Raw genomic sequence first — 22,220 nt, forward strand, 5'->3', positions numbered from 1 at the left:
CAACTCTGCTGAGCTGGCTGAGGGATTCCTCTTGGGATAAAGCACATTGTGCTGTCAGGATACACGGAATTATGGAATGGTTTGGGTAGGGAGGGAATTTAAATCATCCCATCCCATCCCTGACACCTTCCACTACCCCAAACTGCTCCAAGCCTCATCCAGCCCAACCTTGGACACTTCCAGGGAGCAGCCACAGCTTCCCTGAGCATCCCCAATTCCTCTGTTCCTACAAAACTCAGCCAGGGGCCTCTTACAGATTCAGTGGAATCTCACCATCCCACAAAACTCCCCTCAGGATTTTCCTGAGCCAGCAGCACCCTCCACACACACCCAACTTGGCAGCCCAAGCACAGCCCCAGCCCAGCAGGGATTAAAACCCTCCCAGGAAAACATCCTTGATCCTGGAATTCTTCAGGAGGGGAATCTGTCAGTGCCAAGCTCCCCTCTCCCCTCAGTGCTGCCTCCTTAGCAATCCTCTCATTTGCTGGAGTTTCTGTTTTTCCAAGGGCTCTCCAGTGGGATGTTCCAGGAAAATCCTGCCAGCACCCAAGCTGGAGAGAAGTGAATCATAAAATCTCAAATTAAAACCTCTCATATTTTAAACAATGCTGATGAGTTTTAAGCCTGTGCTTCCAGGCTGGAAGTTGAAAATAGATGGGGAGGAGGGGTTGTCTTAAAATTGCAGCTTTCCAGAAGCTGAAAGGAGCCTGAAAAGGGGAATTGATTCAAACTGACAGGGAGGAGATTTAGATGGGATTTTGGGAAGGAATTCTTTATCCTGAGGGTGGGCAGCCCTGGCACAGCTGTGGCTGCCCCTGGATCCTTGGCAGTGCCCAAGGCCAGGCTGGACACTGGGGCTGGAGCAGCCTGGGACAGTGGGAGGTGTCCCTGCCATGGCAGGGGTGGGGTGGGATAATCCCTAAAATCCCTCCCTACCCAAACCAGTTTTGATTCCATCAGCGAATGGAGATCCTGGCAGTGCTGGACCCATCCTGGGCGACTCTTTGGGCAGAAACAACCTGGTCACATCCTACGAGAAATTCCCAACTCCAACAGCCCTGGTTTATACACCAAAATCAAATTCTTTTCTTTCTTTCTTTCTTTCTTTCTTTCTTTCTTTTCTTTCTTTCTTTCTTTTCTTTCTTTCTTTCTTTCTTTCTTTCTTTCTTTCTTTCTTTCTTTCTTTCTTTCTTTCTTTCTTTCTTTCTTTCTTTCTTTCTTTCTTTCTTTCTTTCTTTCTCTCTCTTTCTTTCTCTCTTTCTTTCTCTCTTTCTTTCTTCCTTTCTTTCCTTTGTCTTTTCTTTCTTTCCTTCTTTCTTTGTCTTTTCTTTCTTTTCTTTTTTTTCTTTCTTTCTCTTTTCTTTTTTTCTTTCTTTCTTTCTTTCTTTCTTTCTTTCTTTCTTTCTTTCTTTCTTTCTTTCTTTCTTTCTTTCTTTCTTTCTTTCTTTCTTTTTCTTTCTTTCTCTTTCTTTTCTTTTTTCTTTCTTTCTCTTTATTTTTCTTCTTTGTCTTTTCTTTCTTTCTTTCCTTTCCTTTCTTTCTTTGTCTTTTCTTTCTTTCCTTTCTTTCCTTTCTTTCATTTTTCTGTCTTTTCTTTCTTTTTTTCTTTTTGTCTTTCTTTCTTTTTCTTTTTCTTTTTCTTTTTCTTTTTCTTTTTCTTTTTCTTTTTCTTTTTCTTTTTCTTTTTCTTTTTCTTTCTTTCCCTTCCCTTCCCTTCCCTTCCCTTCCCTTCCCTTCCCTTCCCTTCCCTTCCCTTCCCTTCCCTTCCCTTCCCTTCCCTTCCCTTCCCTTCCCTTCCCTTCCCTTCCCTTCCCTTCCCTTCCCTTCCCTTCCCTTCCATTATATTTTAATTTTATAATATAAACATTATATATATATATATATATATATATATATATATATATATAAATATATATAGCTCCAGTGCTGGACAACCACGCTGCCACCCCCAAAAAATGGGACAACAATTAAAAAGTCCTAGAGACAGTCATGTATAGAAAATGTATAGAATATGATCAGCAATGTCAGGACTCTTGTCTACAAATTGAGCATTAAATATGTGTGAAATCTGGCTTGCTGCTGGGCATACCTCAAATTTCATAGCTTGCTGGTACACACCATGGAATTGAGGAAAAAAAAATAAATTATGGGAATATAACAACTTTTGAGCCCTATTGAAGAATGCTGTGGACTTGGAGAGACTTTTACATGTATAATCATTGAGAATCTGGTTGCTTTAACTGAATTTTGAAGAGTTGAACTGTCAAAATAATATAAAAAATCTGCAGCCCTGCGCTGAAAACTAGCACCATGTTAATGTAGAATGTGAAATAATCTTTTCTTAGGAGGAAATTGAGTAGTTATTAATTCTGCTTTGCTGTTCAACAGCTCAAAGAAGTTATTGGGGTGAATTTAAAAAGAAAAAGCCACAAAATTTGGCAGGAGAGTTCCTTGCTATCTGATAATTTTAATTACTGTGGGAAAACAGGAATATACAAATTCTCTGTAATATCTTAATCCAAATTCCAGGTTAGAGGCAAAATCCCTTCCAACTCCAATCTTTCTGTCCACGTTGTTTAAAAAAACCTTTGGAGAAACCCCTGAGTAAGACACATTCTTGCAGCTGGCACTTTTTACACTCAAAATGTGAATTTTCAGCACTGAGGGCAGCTCAGGGAGCCAAACCTGGGGCAGGACTGTCCCACCAGGAAAAATCCTGGCTAAGGAAAGCTCTGCCTGGAGCAGGCAGCAAGCACAGCAATAAAAGCACCTCCAATACAGATTCAGCTTCAGGGAGTGTGTCGTGTATTTTTCCAAGAAAAAAATAAAATTAAAAGAAGGAAAAAAAATAAAATAGGGGGAAAAAAGAGAATTAAAAGAAAAAAAGATCAAATTTAAATTTTAAAAAGCCCATGATGAACATATCTCCAAACAAACCCCACAAATCCAGACATTCATAACTCTTAAAGGAAGATGTAGAGAAAAATAAAATGTTTTTTTTTTTTTCCTGATGCATTTAAAAAAATAAGATATTCAGAAGAACTGGTTTCTTTTTCTTTCCAAAATTCCACATCTAAGGGAAAAAAAGAGCACAAAACCTCCCTAGGAATGATCCAACCACTGGATTTACATCAGAGACCAGGAGGTGTTTATATATAACAATAATATCACTGATTTTCCTCCTGTTTTCAACACAAGAAAAGCAAAAAAGACACATGAACACATTACTCTGATGTTTTTTCCCAGTTTGAAATGTCCACTTGGTGGCAAAACAAAACATCTTCTATTCTCCTGCTCCTCCAAAAGCTTGGGGAATCTCTAATTCCCACCTAGAATTTTCTGGCCTTACCTAAAAAGGAATTTTTACCTGTGCTTTGAACGTTGCTCACCTCGAGGACCATGAGGTGGTTTTTGGCAGTGAAAGTTTTGGGATTTTTTAATACTTAATTTAAAAAGAAAAAGTGTCAGGTTTTACTTTTAACCACACGTTTATTGCCTTTTTTTTCCCAAAAACAAACCCCCAGCAAATCACATCCTCTAGTTCTATATTTACACTGCAGATTTCTTAATCTCTCATGTAAATATCCATATTCTGGAGTAATCTCTGGGAAAAAATGCTATTTATAGCATCATTATCAATGTAATGCTCCGAGAGAAAATCAAATCAATTTGCAGAGTTGTCAAACAGCAAGATAAGCACCCAGATTAAAACTATCCCAATTATTTTGCACAAAAAGAATTTTAATTGTTACTATAATGAAGATACTGTGACAGACCACACACATCCCATGTCCAAAAGTGATTTTTTTTTTTTTTTGGATGGACAGGATTGATCACAATTCTATTCCAATAAAAATTGGGTTAAAAATGGTTTCAAACATTTGGGATTTTCAGTTTTTCCTGGCAGAGAGTTTCTCCTGAGGGCTGGCTGGGAGGATGCCAGTGCATTCTTCTGCCTTGGCCACGGGGTGTTTGATAAAAGCTCTCCTGATGACATCAATGTCCCGTCCCAGGTGATCCATCATGGGGGACACCAGGGAAGGGGGGGCCTCTAAGTCTATCAGAAAATACCTGCAATGAGAAACACACCAAAATCAGCCAAAATACCTGGGCAGGAAAAAAAAAAATAATTTAAAAAAAAAAAACCAACAGAAAAAATGGGCTGGAAAAAAATCAACCAAAGTACCTGGGCAAGAAAAAAATCCAAAATATCTCGGCAGAAATAAATTCAACCAAAATACCTGTGCAGGAACAAAATCAACCAAATCCTGGGCAGGAACAAAATCAAGCAAAATACCTGGGCAGGAACAAAAGCAACCAAAATACCTGGGCAGGAATAAAATTAAAAAAAAAAAAAAAAACTGGGCTGGATAAAATCAACCAAAATACCTGGGCAGGAATGAAATCAACCAAAAAAAAAAAACCTGGGCATGAATAAAATCAACCAAAAAAATACCTGGGAAGTACCAAATCAACCAAAATATCTGGGCAAAACCAAAATCAGCCAAAATACCTGGGCTGGACAAAATTAACCAAAATACCTGGGCAGGAGCAAAAATCAAACAAAAAAATACCTTGGTAGGAAAAAAAATCAGCCAAAATACCTGGGCAGGAATAAAATAAACAAAAATACCTGGGCAGGAATAAAATCAACCAAAATACCTGGGCAGGAATAAAATCAACCAAAATATCTGGGCAGGAATAAAATCAACCAAAAAAAATACCTGGGAAGTACCAAATCAACCAAAATATCTGGGCAAGACCAAAATCAGCCAAAATACCTGGGCAGGAACAAAATCAACAAAAAAAACCCCAAAAAAACTGCGGGCAGCACCAGAATCAACCAAAATACTTGGGCAGGAATAAAATCCAAAATGCCTGAACGGGACAAAATCAACCAAAAAAATACCTGGGCTGGACAAAATAAACCAAAATACCTGGGCAGGAACAAAATCAGCCAAAATACCTGGGCAGGAACAAAATCAACCCAAAAAACACGTGGGCAGAACCAAAATCAACCAAAATACCTGGGCAGAACCAAAAATCAACTAAAAAAAATGCCTGTGCTGGACAAAATCACCTAAAAAATACCTGGGCAGGAACAAAATCAATCAATTTTTTTTTTTTATATAAGAGTTCCTAAGTTTTTTCTGCTCCTGTAGTGGTTTTTTTTGTAAATGAGAGGTCCTGAGTTTTTCCTGCTCCTGTGGTGTTTTTGTTAAAATGAGAATTCCCAGTTTTTTTCTCACATTTTGGTACCCAGACTGTTTGAAATAAAACCCCAGTGTTAACTTGATTTCAGTGATGAAAAGTTCAATTTAATTCTGTTGGAATCATGGAATATCCTGAACTGGAAGATGTCCCACAGGATCATCCAGGCCCTACCCAGACACCCCAAAAATTCCAGTTTTTCCCCTGGGAATGTTATCCCAACACTCCCAAAGCTCTGTCAGGCACTGCTGACCCAAAGGAGATTTATGGGGATTTTTGAAGGAGTTTTGGATAAGTTAGAGATGGGACTTTGGAATTGTTGTTGGTGCTGTGATTTATTTTTTTATGTTCTATATAGGCAGGAAGGGTGAGTTCAGCTCACTATATATAAAGTATAGTTCAGAAGGCTCTAAGACTTTTAGTTATGAGATTTTTAAAGGCTTTATTAATTAATAAAATATTGCTAACAAGGATATTTGTGGGTTTGACCTCATTTTTAAATATTTTGTCATATGGACTTAGGTTACAGTGTAAGATTTCTTAGCTAATCATGCTATGATTAGTAACTTAGAGAAACTTATTAGAAACTTACAGTAACTTATTAGAAACTTATAGTACTCTATTCTAATTTCTTTGTTTATTTTTGTAGCTTTAAAAAAATATTTTAAACTCCAAAACTCTAAACTTTGTTTTAGTTAGTTTAATGTGTTTCTGTTTTAAACTATGAATTTACAATCTCACTTTCAGCACTTAAGTTTGGAAAGTTTTTCTAAGGTCTTAGATCAAATCTTATGTTTAATTCTAAACTTTGGCTTACAGGCCCTAAGTTTTGATAATTCTTTGTATTTCAGACCATAACAGAGGTTGAGGATTTTGCTTTTTCCTCTTCCATTCATGCCCACACCTGACTTGGACCGTTTTTTAGACAAGGCAGGATGGCAGGAGCAGCTCCTTCCTGGAATTCCTGACGGGTTTTTGGGGAACAGATGCCAGAGGGAACCACCTCAAGCTCATCCACACACACAGAGATCCCTTCCTGCAAAGCTCTGCCTGGGAGCTGAATGGGAATGTGAAAAATGAATATTAAAAAAAAGCAAAGAGGTGGATTTATCCCAAATCACATCTGAGATGTGAACATGGCTCAAATCCTCACTCTGCTGGAGGAGCTGAGCATCCAGCAGGGCTGACCTTGGTGGGACTGAGCCATGGAAAATCCTGAGTGGGAATTGAACCATGGAATATCCTGAGTGGGAATTGAACTATGGAATATCTGAGTGGGAATTGAATCATGTAAAATCCTGAGTGGGAACTGAACTATGGAATATCCTGAGTGGGAATTGAACCATGGAATATCTGAGTGGGAACTGAATGATGGAATAACCTGAGTGGGAACTGAACCACGGAAAATCCTGAGTGGGAATTGAACTATGGAATATCCTGAGTGGGAATTGAACTATGGAATACCATGAGTGGGAATTGAACTATGGAATATCTGAGTGGGAATTGAACTATGGAATATCTGAGTGGGAATTGAACCATGGAATACCATGAGTGGGAATTGAATAATGGAATATCCTGAGTGGGAACTGAACCATGGAATATCCTGAGTGGGAATTGAACCATGGAAAATCCTGAGTGGGAATTGAACCATGGAATAACCTGAGTGGGAATTGAGCCATGGAATATCCTGAGTGGGAATTGAACTATGGAATATCTGAGTGGGAATTGAACCATGGAATATCCTGAGTGGGAATTGAATCATGGAAATCCTGAGTGGGAACTGAACCATGGAATATCCTGAGTGTCCCTGTCAACCCAAACCATTCCATGGGTGGGTTTTGAGGTCTCTTCCAACCCAAACCATTCCATGGATGGGTTTTGAGGTCCCTTCCAACCCAAACCATTCCATGGATGGGTTTTGAGGTATTTTCCAACCCAAACCATTCCATGGATGGGTTTTGAGGTTCCTTCCAACCCAAACCATTCCATGGATGGGTTTTGAGGTCTCTTCCAACCCAAACCATTCCAGAATCCCACATTTCTCCAAGCCCACCTCCCCACGGAGCACCACACAACCCAAAAGTGACATCTTTCAAATGATGTCCAAGCAGGACCAGACACCCCAATTTCATCTCAAAGCTGCCCCTGACAGAGAGCACTTTGCTCTGCAGGAATTTTGGATTCCTCCTTAGTCAACTACAGCAGGAGCATCCCATGTTCACAAAGGAGATCTTGGAGGGGAAGTCCCAAGGCCAGAAGGGAACGGGGAATCTGAAGGGGAAATAGAGGAGAACAAGCCCTGCTCGTGCCCTTCAGGCTCCACTGGGTTCAGTTTTTGCATCACATCCCAAATATTGCACCCCAAGAGCCCCATGGGGCCAGGAATGACTCAGGCAGCGCTGCTGGATTGCAGAACCTGTTGGAATTTGTGGGTATTGATGATTTTGAGATTGTAGAAAGTTTTTGGTTTTTGTTTTGTTGTTAAAGAAGAAGCTATAGTTTGTTTGTGTTGTTTTTAAGGTTGTTTATTTTTGTTTATTTATAATAAGTTTTGCTGCTCTGCTGCAGGTTTGTTTTGTAGGGTAGTGTGCGGGGTTCTGCTTTTTAGTGGGATGGTACAAACATTATATATTAGAAATTATGTGTACTATATTTATAATAATGTGTTAATATTTATCATTTACGTTGAATAGTGTGTTTTTAGCTTAAACTAATAGAAAAATGTTAACATTACTAAGAATATGGAGGTAAGGAAGAAGAAGGAGGAAGAATAGGATTAGGCTTATTTTTTTTTATTTTAGAATTTTTGACCCCCCTGTATAAAGTAAAACCCCCCCTGTACAGGTGTTAAAACCCCCCTGTACAATAATAAAAAATTTTATTTTTTAATTTGTGACTATTTTTATTATACTATCTAATTCTCTGTGACTGCTTGTTCTACTTTTAAAGTTGGTAATTTATTTTATGGTTCAAACTCAAGATTATAGCTGTTTTCTGCTACTTGTCAGGGTCTAAAATGCTTCTGACTAAGGCCTGGAACCTCTAAAAATGTCTGAGGGACATTTTGAGTTCCGACAAGAACCCACCCCTGGAAAACATGGGAACAACACTTTTCCTCAGCCAGCACCCTGATGTCACACCAGCATCCACGTCACAGCCTCAACTCATCCCCAAATCCTGTCCAGAAAGTCCTAAATTCCTTGTGGGAGGGGTAGGATGGTAAAAAACCCACATGGCACCCCTAATCCTGAGGCAGGAGAGGTGCTGGGTCCCGGTGCCAGCCCAGCATTCCAGGAGCCTGAGCTGCAGGAATGTCCCAGGGATTTGGAGGAATTCTGCTGGGCTCGCTCCTCCTCACAAATCCCCACAGCAACAAAATCTGCCTTTTGGGCACCTCGGCTGCCCACTGCTCTGTGGCTCCACAATGCAGAGATGCCACCAGGGCTGGAGTTTAGGATCAGGAACCATTTTCCAGCTAATTTTATGGAAGTGCAGCCCAGCAGGATCTGAGGATGCACCCCCCCGAAATCTGGGACTGTGGGGTTCTCTGGTAAAGCCATTACAGCCCACTGGTGAATTCAGCAGATGACACTTGAACTCTCCTCCCTGGGAACTGCTTTCCAAATCCTCTCACCTAGCAGGAGGGAGGATGGGGGAGCAATTCCAGCTGGTGACTCCTGCCCCCTTCCCTCGCACTGATCCCGCTGCCATCCCCGCTCTGCATCCAGAATTTAATTCCATTTCTGCCCAGCTCTCATCTTCATTGTGCTCCTAAAACGGCAAGAGGGTTGTTTTTTGGTTTGTTTTGGCTTTTGTGCTTTTGTTTTTTGTTATTTTTATTTTTATTTTCCCCTCCTTTCCTCCAAAGGCTGCTTTGCAACTTTTGCTTTCTCTGCCATTAGCAAAGGGTGGAAATTTCCACTGACGCACTGTTGATAAGCCAAGGAGAAGGGGGGGAAGGGAGGATGAGCTGTTCCAGCAGATCTTTCTGACTCCTCTCAGGAAAAGGTATTTTATCAAAATTGCAGGCACTGGGAAAAACGTGGGGTTTCAAAAACAACCACCTCTCTCCTGCGTGAGCAAGGTTGCTTCTCTCTGCCACAACAAAACAAAAAAAATAAAAAGAGAGAGAAGGGAGAAAGAAGCAGCATGAAAAAAAAAAAACAACAAAAATTGATTTCTTCAGGAAAGAAAGAGGGGCTGGAAAAACAATGAGCAACACAATGGACAATGACATCTCTGAGGAGATCTGAACCCCTTCCCCTCAAATCTCCACACTGAAATCAGCTGCCAGGGGGTTTTTAAACCCTCAAACCTTCCCTGCAGGCAGTGATCTATGACCCCACAATGCTGCTGTTTGTGGAGTAAACAACCCCAAATCCCAGAGAGACAAAGGCAGGGAAAAATACAGGAATGCAGCAGGGAAACCACCTCGTTCTTGCAGACAGAAATGCAAAAAGCATTTGTGCTCTCTAGGAGTCACCAGGGGAGAAATGCAGGAAAATTCCACTGATTCACGATGAGCCCACAGTTATTTTTGTCCTCCTGCTTGACTGCAAACACAAGGATGATTTAAATGCAGGGGAGCAGACTGGAACACGTTAAAACAATGCATTAACTCCAAGAGAAATTAAAATATAAGACGGTTTCAAATACAAGAGGACGTGCCTTGTATATGAGGGAAATAAAAAAAAAAAAAAAAGAGGACAAAACAAAGAGCCAGGTTTCATTTCTGGAATTTACCATATTCAAGCAGAAATTGTTTGAAGCTTGAGTCATAAGGATGCTCAGATCTGTTGCTTTCAGATGGCCAGGGCAGGATTTCAAGGATGCTGGATGAAAATTCCCCTTGAAATCCTCCTGGAACAGAGCTCTGAGCCAAGGGGAACAGTGAAGGTATGGTGGCCTTGGAAGAGGCTGTGGGGTCCCAAGGTTTTGGCCCCAAAATGTCTCCCTTGTGTGAAGGTGGAAGATCCATGGGAAAGAAAATATTCTGAGGAACAGCAGAGGTGAAAGGAGCAGAAAACACCTGGAGGAAACCACAGCAGGTGCAGGAGGAGCTCCACGTTGGCCTCATTAAGGTAATTCCATAATAATAAATTTTTTTTTTTTTTGGCTACCTGAATGTTCATTTTTAGGACCATGGAAATGGGGGAATTTGCTTTGCCCATCCTCAGCAGGTCAAGCTCACAATCAGGACTGTCAGAAGGACCAGGACAAGTGTTGCCTTTTTTAAAAGTATGGCAGTGGAAATTCCTTGAAAATCTGGGAAGGACCAGATCAAAGCCAAAAGTTGGATTTTCGTGACCAAACTGTGCCACAGCAATGATGGGAATGATCCACAGAGAGCTTGGGGGGAGATACATCCACAGCCCCAGGAATGGCATTTCCCAAATTCCATCCACAGGCACCTGTCGTTCAGCTAATTGAACCGTGGAAAGATGTTTCATTAATTTAAAGATAATTAAGGGAAAAAAAAATTATAATTAAAGTCAACCCCTCCAAATGGTGGCTGGTTGCCACCCCACCAAGTCCAGTGACCACCAGACTCAGTCAAGGAGCTTGCACAAGGATTTGGTGGATTCTGGTGCCTCCACATCACCAGCTTTGCTCCAGGCCTCTAAAAAGCACCAAAATCCCAAAGGGCACCTCCACAGGTAAGGTGGAAAGGAAAAAACATCCCAAAAAAAAGGGCTTTGAGCCTTGAGGCTTAAATGGGGAAAAGAATGTGAAGGCTCAGTGGTGGTTGGACTCATCAATGAAGAAAGCCCCATCTAGTGGAAGAAGACAATCAGCTGAGCAGAAAACACTTCAAATGTCCATAAATCCACAAATATTCCAGCTGCTTTTATTCTCATCCAAGTGCACTGCAGAGCCAAGACACCTTTGTGCCCAAACAGCTCAAGATGTTCTAAAATCCAAACAGCAACAAGTTGGGTTGGGCATTAAGTTTGAGTTTATTTTGGGGGGAGGTTAAATAAGGGAAAATTGCAGCTCCTTTCATCTGTTTTTGTTTTGCTCTCTTTGGTCTTCAAGAGCCATGAAAAGCATCAAGAGGCTCCACTTGAACGAGGCCAAACACGTTTGGAGAATAAAGAAAAGATATTAACTCTGCATAATTTGGGTTCGATAAAGGGTGGGGAGAGGGTTGTTCAAACCTGTGAACGCTCCAGAGAACATTTCTGGCAGGTAACCATTATTTCAGTCCTGCAAATCAAGGCAATCAAATTACACCCAGGCGGTGGGGATGATCAGAGGGCACTTCAACCTCTCCCATCCACGTGGAAAATTTCATCCTGCCACAAGCACGAGGTTTAAAAATGAATTGTGCAACTTCCAAAGCTCAGCTGCTTTGTGGGGAGAGAATCTCCCCCAGGCACGTGTGGAGATAAACTCCCCAAAATGGGGTTCCTGGGTGAGAATTCCTGATCAACCGCCCAAAAATTCAATTTTTGGATGAAAATTACTGATCAACTCCCAAAATGCAGTTCCTGATAAACTCCCCAAAATGCAATTCCTGGATAAGAATTCCTGATCAATTTTCCAAATGGAATTCCTGGGTGATAATTCCTGATAAATTCCCAAAATGCAATTCCTGGGTGATAATTCCTGATAAATTCCCAAAATGCAGTTCAGCAAGAACAAAAGCAAGCCCTGGGTTTGCTATTTCAGAGAACACGGGGGCTGAGGAGACAACTGTGAGTGAGGAGCAAAACAAAAAGATGAAGAGGCAAAGCAAGCAAATAACAAAAGAAAATTGCCATCTTTTCAAAATCAAATTTGAAAGCAAGGAGAAAAAAATAAAAAACAACAAGGCAATGAAAAATTGGCAAATATAACATGGAAATTGTTATGGATAATCAGAGTTTTGCTGGAGAACTCGTAAGTCATGGAATGGGTTGGGTTGGAAGGGAATTTAAACTCATCCAGTGCCATAGCAGGGACACCTCCCACTGCCCCAGGCTGCTCCAAACCCCAGTGTCCAACCTGGCCTTGGGCAATTCCACAGAAATCAGTGTGCAACTCAATAAAACAAAGTGAATGAAATGAGGAAAATGTGGTGAGGTGAAAACATTCCTGTGTCCCAGGCAGATGTAACAGAGGGAATCCCACACATCCCAAAAGCAAGGAGAAGGAAAGGCCCTGGTGCTCCATCAGATCCCAAACCCTGAGCAGGCTGAGCTCCATCACCTTTGCTCCAGAGTTAAGAATGGAAACGACACTGGAGGGAGGCTAAAAACCACCAGAAACTCTTCATTCCAACCCCCAGCATTCCAAATTCCTCCCCCATGCCCCATCCCAACTCCTGCAGCTTCACAGATTCCTGACCTGCAAATCCTTGGGGCCATCACCTTCCCAAAGGAATGTCTGAATCCTATTTTTTTTTTTTTCCAGGTTGATTTGGAGCTGCTTTTGGATCATCTCCAAGGTGAAATTCCCCCCTCAGTGTGCTCCTATCACTTTACAAGCAGTTGGAATCTGCTCCAGCTCAGACCTGACCAGATCTGCTCTGCTGTCCTCAGTCAGCCCCAGCCTGGAGAGGGACTTGGAGCTCCTGGAGCATCTCAAGCAGAGCCTGAGCTGAACATTCCTTACATTCACAGCCTGGCACACACTTTATTTAAATCAGTTTGCTTCTGTTTGTGAGGACAAAAACACCTCTGGGACCAAAAAAACCACCAAGCACCTTAAAAGAGTGAAATGCAGCTCATTAATAACAAGTAGTGGCAAGTGAAAGAAATACTTGGCACCAATCTGTTGCCCAGCAGGAGAGAAAGGTTGGGGTAATCTTTATTTAAATACAGTCTTCCCCTGGTTTTTCACATTCTGGGCAAATCAGGCTCAAAGTCTCACCTAAATTTCCATACCTGGAACCTGGTCCGTGGCACATTTTATTCAGCCACAAGATGAATTGTTACAATTGCAAATCGTTCACTGAAATACTTAAAAACCAAAATATTTGTGTTCCACTATGAATAAAATGAATGTGAATGTGTGGCTGATTCAGTTTAAAGATCAGTAAATCAGGGATTGAAAAGTCTGATTCTTTAATTAATCCACACAATTCCCAAAACTCAATTTTCATAATGACCTACAGGCAAAAACTGCCAATATTAGTTCTTCAAAAAATAATATAAAATAAAATAAAAGGAGCAGGATGCCCAAATAGATGCATTTAAGAGAAAAACCTAAATTTTAACACCTCCTCAATGAGCAGGATCTCCTGAGAGGGAATAATCCCATTGTTTGTGGGATTATCCCATTATTTGTAGGATAATTCCATTGTTTGTAGGATCTGAGGGCTTCAGGAGAGTAAAACTGCTCCTGCCAGTGACAGCTGAGGGCCACAATCCCCCTTGGCAGGCTTGGAGAAATCTCTTTTACACAGCAATTGCCAGAAAATTCATTTTCTCTGTGAAGTCTCCTGGATATGTTAAATTTGTAACATGCCTTTATTCACTTTATATCCCCAATACCCCAGATGATGCTGGAGCACTCCAGAGCTCAGGGAAAAAAGCCCTTTTTTAAGGACAAACCATCCCTCCTGCTGATTTATCCATTTCTATTTTCTACTTCAACTCTTTCCCTGCCTCTAAAATCACCACCAAAACCTGCAGAAGCTTTGCCCAGAAAATCACAGAATGGTTTGGGTTGGGAGGGAAGTTAAAGATCATTCCATGGGCAGGGAACCTTCCTGCAGCCCAGCTGAGTCCATAATTCCATTGATATTTATATAATTATATATACTTTATATAATTAAATTATATTAATTAATAGAAATTAATAGAAATTATATCTATAATTATATTATTAAGTTATAATTATTTTAATGTCGTTTATATAATTTTTATATAATATAATTATATTAATTTTCATGTATTTCACCAGCCAGGAGGTCCAAGAATTGAGTGTCCATCCCAAATCTCCAACTAACTACATGCGATATGAAAATAAATCAGTTAAAGCTCTAAGAATCAGGAAAATTAAAAAAAAATAAAAATATTAAAAACCTAAAACAAGGAAAAAATTAAAAGCTTTAGAAGATTCAAGATGCTCCCCAAAAATGCAATTCCTGAATAAGAAATCCTAATTAATTCTCCAAATGGAAATTCTTGGGTGAGAATTCCTGATCATCTGCCCAGAATGGAGTTCCTGGGTGAGAATTCCTGATCAACTCCCCAAAATTCAATGGATGGCCCAGCAGAAATCCACCCTGCCTGTCCATGGAGCTGCAAATTCCACAGGAAAACCTCCAGGAATACAATCTCTGGAATTCCCAGCTACTGACCAAGGGCCTCTGGAGTTTGGGATCCCAAAGAAAGGCTCACAAAGCATTTCCTGGAGCACCAATCCCAGTCCCTTCTCCTCTCAACAATCCAGAGCATCTGGGGGAGGTTCCTGCCTGTGGGAATCCAGAGCTTCCCTCTGGCAGCTCTGGGACCCTGGCAGGGGTCAGGAACCCCCCTGGACAGAGCCCCCAGAGACACTGTCGGTGATCTCTGTCCATGGAAAAGAGTTTTCAATCTTACAGGATGAATTACAAGCTCTGAGTGTTTGATATAAGTAATAATTAAGTGTGGCACGGGTGCAAAAGTAAAATTTGAGGATTCTAGATTAGGGGATCAAAGGGGACAAGATGGAGGAAATTGGGTGTGTCTTGTCCTTTTTCTCCTTCTTCATGCCCTCCATGTTTCACTGTGGTGTTGGCATTTTCCTGTTGGTTCAGGCTGGGGACACACTGTCCAACGTAGGTGACAGATATTGGCACGTTATTGTAAATCCAGCACAGGGAGTTTGTGGTATTTAATGTTTGTACCATCCCACTGAGGGCAGAGCCCCACACGCTGCCCTGCAGGACAGAGCTGCGGCAGGGCAGCAGAACATGTTAGAGATAAACAGAATAAACAACCTTGAAACAGCACAGACCAATTATGGCTTCTGCTTTGGCAGCGGGGCTGACAGACAGAGACTTTTTACAGTCTTGGAATCATCAATAGCTCAGATTCTGACACCTGTCACATCCAGGGAGGGCAGGAAGAGACTGAAAAATATCTGCGGACATCTGACCTGGGAGGAGGAGGAGGAAGAGCAGAGGAGGTGGCTTTGATCTGGTGGTTGAAGGTTGCAATTATTGGTTACTAAAACCTTATTTTACTCAGCACATCAAATCCACCTGCTCTGAAGGCCCTGCAGACAAGGAGGGCTTTGGGAGGATTTCTGGGAGGGTTTGGAAGTGCTGAGGGGTGAGAGCTGGAGCTGCTCCATCCCAGAGCCCCCCAAACCCTGCTGGGCATCAAGAGAGGGATTTTGATTGGGATTGGGATTGGGATTGGGATTGGGATTCTGCCCCACAGGTGAGAGCCCTGAGACCTGCAGAGCTGCCCCAGCCCTGCCCCAGCCCTGCCCCAGCCCAGGAGGAGCTGGAGCTGCTGCAGAGAGCCCAGAGGAGGCTCCAGGATGAGCAGAGGGATGGAGCAGCTCTGCTGGGAGGAAAGGCTGGCACAGCTGGGATTGTTCCCCTGCACAGGAGAAGCTTTGGGCTGAGCTCAGGGTGGCCTTGCAGGGCCTGGAGGAGCCCCAGGAAACCTGGAGAGAGACAATTTCCAGGGGATGGAGGGACAGTACACAGGGAATGGCTTCAAAGTGAAAAATTACAGGTTTAGATCAGATAATTAGGAGAAATTTCCTCCCTGGCAGGGTGGGCACAGCTGTGGGTGCCCCTGGATCCCTGGCAGTGCCCAAGGCCAGGTTGGACACTGGGGCTGGAGCAGCCTGGGACAGTGGGAGCTGTCCCTGCCATGGCAGGGGTGGCACTGGATGAATTTTAAGGTCTCTCCAAACCCAACCCTGACTCACTTCAGGCACTGCCATTTTGCCCGTGCCTGTTTTGCTCTCCTGCTCCATACAGTTTTTTTTCAAACCATTGCCTGACCCTGCCAGTTTTGCAATGTAGGATGAAATTCTGTTGAATGCCCATGGGAGCTGAGAAATTCTGGTCTCAGGACAGAATTAGAGATTACCTCATCCTGCTCGGAGCAGAAGCATTTTATAAACATTAAAGCCTTTTCCAAGGGCAGAACAAGGTGGTGTTCCTCTCCTTGTGCAGTGGGGAACTAAGGAAGAGGGATGAAATTCCACTGATTTTGGGTGCTGTAGGGGAGAGGTTGGATGACAGCTCTTGGCTTGGGTGGCAGCACTTCTGCAGGTCAGGTTTTGGGTTCCTCAAGAGAAGACAGGAGCCAGCATCTCCAGAATTTTGGAGAAGAGATGAAAAGAAGCCATTTCTCCAGGGGATCTGTGCCAGGGCCTCATCACCTCCACAGGGAGGAATCCTCCTCAGAATCCCATCCAACCCTGACCCCTGGCAGTGGGGAGCCAGTCCCCCTGTCTGCCACTACATGTCCTCAGAGAAAGTTCCCTTTCCTCCTTCTTAAAGCATTCCTTAATATCACCCTGTTCTTTTAAAAGTTTTAAAGTTCTGTTAAAAGTTTTCTATACCTTCTGATGTTTATATATTTCTACTGGTGTTCTCACGCACTGTTCATGTAAATAATGATTGTTTTGCATTCTTCTTTGTGAGAGAATTGATGGATTTTGGTTTGATCAGTGTGGTTGGAGAGGTGGCAATTTCACCCTCCAATCCACTGCCACTTTTGGAATTTTATATACTGTGAAGTCAGAAATAAAACTTCCCCTTTTCCTTCTTTTGCATCTTGAGTGAGTGTGTGAGTTTTTTTGTGTTGTTGTGTGGCACCTTAAGGTTCTGGAAGGGCTCTGAGCTCTCCCTGGAGTTCCTTTTCCCCAGGCTGATGAACAGGAGTGTGGTGGAGATCCCCCCTGCCCCGGCAGCTCTCACCATTCCCACTTGGCAGGAGCACCACAAGGTGCTCAGAAGAGGGAATGAAACCAGGAGTCACCCCTAGAGAGCTGCTCCAAGGAGGAATTTGCAGCTCTGGAGTGGCCCTGAGCTTCCCCAGAGCCCCCCAAAGGAGGAGCAGGGCTGGCCAAGATGGTTAGGAGGGAGGAGATGGTTAATTGTTATTTGGAGGAGTTGCTTAGCAACATCTCCCAGGCCTTGGGAGAGGCAGCAGCCATTTCATGGATGGCCTCAAGGAGCAAAAACCAGCCTGGGCAGGGGATGGAGCCTGCAGCACATCCCTCTGCACTGTGGGGCAGCCCAGTGCCCATTCCCAGTTATGGTGTTTCCACAAAACACAGGATTATTTCCACTAAACAGCCTTAAGTGAGGGGCTGGGAGAGCTGGGGGGGCTCACCTGGAGAGGAGAAGCTCCAGGGAGAGCTCAGAGCCCTGCCAGGGCCTGAAGGGGCTCCAGGAGAGCTGCAGAGGGACTGGGGACAGGGATGGAGGGACAGGAGCCAGGGAATGGCTCCCACTGCCAGAGGGCAGGGCTGGGTGGGAGATTGGGAATTGGGAATTGTTCCCTGGCAGGGGCTGGGATGGAATTCCCAGATTCCCCTGGCAGTGCCCAAGGCCAGGATGGACATGGGAGCTGGGAGCAGCCTGGGTGCTGTCCCTGCCATGGTTTGGGTGGGATGGGATGTTCCCTAAAATCCCTCCCAGCTCAAACCATTCCATGATTCTGGACTTTATCAAACCCCAAAACTGTGTCAGAAACACAGCCAAGGGCACTTTACACACTACAAGAAACACTCACAGGGCATTTTCCTCCCGTGTTAATTATTAACACTGGAGGAAAGGAACCCATCCTGCCAACCAGCAGATTAACTCGAGCTTTATCAGAAAACAGCCTAAAAATAGTTATTTAAAAAATAATAGTATTGTTTATGTTGGGGGAAGTTCTACAGTGCAAACACCCCCACAAAACTGACAGCACTCAGAATAAAACACACAAATAAAACACACAGCACACACACCCCGCCAACAACCACCCAGCACCTTGCTGAGAGCCCTCCCTGGTCCCACCTGCAACCCAAAAAGCAGCAGGAAGACCAAAGGGCTGGTCCTGATGTCCATTTTGCAGGAGCAGCACTGCCAGGATTTAAGGGGAAGGCATCACCACGTACCCTCCTCTCTTGTGGCGCTCCTTGTGCTTGGAGATTTTGTAAGGCAGAGACCTCTCCCCCAGATTTTCCAGGTTCCTCACGATGGCTCCTCTCTCCATCAGAGCCTCAACGGTGCGTTTGAGCACGGCAGCTGTCTCAGGCTTCAAAAGAAAGAAAGAAAAGTGAGAAATTCATACAAATCTGGCTATTTTATGTGCTGGGAAGGATACCTGCACTTGCACAGCTCAGCACGTGCTGCAAAACCCAAGAAGACAAAGTGGAAGCATTGAGGGAGAGAATTTTTAGGAGCAGGCAATTCCTCAGCAAAATTTCCTGCCATTTCCAAGTCAGGCCCCAGCAAAAAGAAGATGAGTTCATGGATTTGACTCACCTGGAATCACTGGGTCTGTGCTTTGCACAAGTCAATATTCCTAGCAAAGGAAAATGATGGATTTGGGACAGTTTTGGGGTCTTTGCACCGTTGTTGTTCATTAATATTTCAAGTGATCAGTGTGGGGAAAACACAGATCCATGGCTTGATATGGAGACAACAATTAGCAGCATTATATATAAATTATACCTATTATTTACATCCTTATTTACACAGCACCTGTGTGACAGGGAACCACAGGATACCCTGGGCTGGAAGGGACCCACAGGGATCACTGATCCAGCTCCTGGCCCTGCACACACCCCTGGAAAAGGGTCCAAAGACTCCAGGAGCTCTGGCAGCCCTTCCACAACCTCATTCCAGGGAGTTGTGGTGAGCAGTGACAAACCCTTCTTAACCTCCATGCAGCTTTAAATTCAATGAAATGTTGCTGGGTAAACTCCCTGCCCTCCATGCCTCACCCCCAAGTGGCACAGAAGCTTTTTGTCTCTTTTCCACATGCCCAGGGATCAGCACATTCCCTGAGTGGTGCAAAGCCAACGTGAGGTGCAGCTCCTACACACAAGGATTTGAGCCCCATGTATTTAAAAACAAAACCAGAGAGAAAGAACAAGAAAAGCAAGCCACAGATTTCTACATTCAGGATTGTAAAATTTGCAACCTTCCCCACTTGTGGCCATACTCTGAAAACATCAGCTAATTGTTGGGTTGGAAAGCTTGTCACTATAATCCCTCTCATTCTCCCTCGCCCAAAATTGCCATGGTTTGTCCTGGCTTGCCTAAAGCCATCACCCAAACTAAAAATAAGCTGAACTCTGCTAACTAAGAGATCCACAGACACAGGTTCTTTGGTTTGCCTCAGAGCAGCCCACTTGGGGACAGAGGAAATGGGTCTGTGTGGCTCCCAGCTCGGGAGCCACAACATTTTTTCCTGAACATCCAGCTCTAATTCCAGCCCCACATCCCAGCACTAATTCCAGCCCCACATCCCAGCTCTAATTCCAGCCCCACATCCCAGCTCTAATTCCAGCCCCACATCCCAGTTCTAATCCCAGCCTCACATCCCAGCTCTAATTCCAGCCCCACAGCCCAGCTCTAATTCCAGCCCCACAGCCCAGCTCTAATTCCAGCCCCACATCCCAATTCCAGCCCCACATCCCAGCTCTAATTCCAGCCCCACATCCCAGCTCTAATTCCAGCCCCACAGCCCAGCTCTAATTCCAGCCCCACATCCCAATTCCAGCCCCACAGCCCAGCTCTAATTCCAGCCCCACAGCCCAGCTCTAATTCCAGCCCCACATCCCAGCTCTAATTCCAGCCCCACATCCCAGCTCTAATTCCAGCCCCACATCCCAATTTTAATTCCAGCCCCACATCCCAGCTCTAATTCCAGCCCCACATCCCAGCTCTAATTCCAGCCCCACACTCTAATTCCAGTCCCACACTCTAACTCCAGCCCCACATCCCAGCTCTAATTCCAGCCCCACATCCCAGCACTAATTCCAGCCCCACAGCCCAGCTATAATTCCAGCCCCACAGATGTGGGGAGGGAAGAGGAGACAATGGGAGCTGCTGCTGCTCCAGAGGGGACGAGGAAGAGCTCCCAAGAGCAGGGATGGGCTGGTTTGGAATTCCAGCTCTGGACACCCTCCTGCCCCCACGGCACACCAGAGCCATTCCAGCTGCTCTCAGCCCTGGGGAACTTTGGCAGTGACCTCGGGCCACATCAGTGGGTCACAAGTTGTCCCCTCGCTCTGGAAAGGTGCAGAACCCTGGGAGGGCCCACAGAGCTCACCTGGGATCATCCCCGAGCCCAGGGCCGTGGGATTGAGGATATTTGGGAATGTCCCAGGGAGGAGACTCAGCCCCTCTCTGGGCTCTGTTCCAGCTCGGTCCCTGCCCAGGGCAGGAGTTGTGCCTCCTGTGCAGGGAATTGCTGGGCTCAGCCCCTGCCCGTGGCTCTGGGGCCCTGTCTGACCTCCTGCACACAGGGACAGACAGACAGGGACACAGGACAGTCAGGGACACACAGGGACACAGGGACAGCCAGGGCTGAAGGCTCCTGGAAGAAGAAACCAAAGGACTTCTGTCTCTGAACTCCTCACCCCTCAACCCCCACGCATTTTGTAGCTGCCCAGAAAAAACCTGTTAACTCCACAGTTGCCACCAAGGCCAACGCAGCCCCAGGTGTCACACCAGCCACAGGTGAGGGGACGCCCAGAGCATTTTGTCCTCAGTTGGCCCCACCTCAAAGCCTGTGCCCAGTTCTGGTCCTGCAGGAGAGACCTGGAGGGGCTGGAGCGTGTCCAGGGCAGGGAACGGAGCTGGGAAGGGGCTGGAGAATTCCTGAGGGAGCTGGGAAGGGGCTGAGCCTGGAGAAAAGGAGGCTCAGGGGGTGTAGCAATAAAAGGGAGAAGCCACCAGGTCTGCAGGAGCTGTGGTTTCATCTCTGCTGTCAGGATTTGCCCTCCTGCAGCTCAGGTGGGTGTGGGCCTAAGGTTGTCACTGCTCTCACTGCTTCAGGAAACCAAAATAACAACAGGAAAACCTAATTTCACCTCAAACTAGCCAGGAGATTGTGCCACTCATGTTTGGATGTGGAATTTTGTTGAGCAAATGAGGCTTTCATCACCTTCAAGCTCAACTATTGCAAGGAATATATTCTCAAGGTGGAGTCAGCCACAAAAGGGCTCTCAGAACCCATGGCTGGTTCAGATTTGTCTCCTGAGTCCAGTTCTGGTCCTGCAGGAGAGACCTGGAGGGGCTGGAGCGTGTCCAGGGCAGGGAACGGAGCTGGGAAGGGGCTGGAGAATTCCTGAGGGAGCTGGGAAGGGGCTGGAGAATCCCTGAGGGAGCTGGGAAGGGGCTGAGCCTGGAGAAAAGGAGGCTCAGGGGGGACCTTGTGGCTCTGCACAGCTCCTGCCAGGAGGGGACAGCCGGGGGGTCGGGCTCTGCTCCAGGGAACAGGGACAGGAGGAGAGGGAACGGCCTCAGGCTGGGCCAGGGCAGGCTCAGCTGGGACAGCAGCAGCAATTTCCCCATGGAAAGGGGGCTCAGGCCCTGGCAGGGGCTGCCCAGGGAGCTTTGGAGTGCCCATCCCTGCAGGTGTCCCAGAAATGTGGGGTTGTGGCCCCTGAGGATGTGGTTTAAAGGTGAGCACACCACCGGGGCTGGTCCATGGTTGGACTGGATCTTCTTAAAGGTTCTTCTCCAAGCTCAGCAGTTGTGTGATTCTGGCCTCTCCCTCTCTCCTCATGGTCTGTCAGCTCAGCACAATCCCACCCAAGAGCAGGAAGCTGCTCCATGCCCAGCTGGGGGTGCCCCATCCGCTCCCCTCAGGATTAAAGCCACAAATGCCCCTGAAGAACCATCAAAGCAGCACCAACCACCTTGTCCTGAGGTGACACTGTGCATCAGAGAGAACAAAAATGATCCCATTTTGGGTTCTGTCAGTCCCACAGGAGTCACCTGGCAACCAGGAAGGGCATAAAGGAAGGAGAACCAGGAAAAATGGGAATTCTCTGGTGGCAAAGTGGCTTCAGGCATGACCATCAGCCATGAAACTCAGAGAGCAGCTTGGAGACAAGCCAAA

General features: G+C 44.9%; 1 protein-coding gene across 1 annotated transcript in view; it reads right to left on the reverse strand.

Annotated features, from left to right (window-relative positions):
* Window positions 1-3,474: 3,474 nt before the first annotated feature.
* MRPS6 (mitochondrial ribosomal protein S6) overlaps window positions 3,475-22,220 on the reverse strand; it is a 45,620-nt gene continuing 26,874 nt past the window's right edge. The window contains 2 exon segments of the mRNA NM_001245109.1: window positions 3,475-4,071; window positions 18,259-18,398. Coding sequence (NP_001232038.1) covers window positions 3,891-4,071; window positions 18,259-18,398 — 321 coding nt within the window. The 3' untranslated portion in view covers window positions 3,475-3,890.

This window comes from Taeniopygia guttata, chromosome 1 (assembly GCF_048771995.1).
Source record: "Taeniopygia guttata chromosome 1, bTaeGut7.mat, whole genome shotgun sequence".
Classification (NCBI taxonomy): Eukaryota; Metazoa; Chordata; class Aves; order Passeriformes; family Estrildidae; genus Taeniopygia; species Taeniopygia guttata.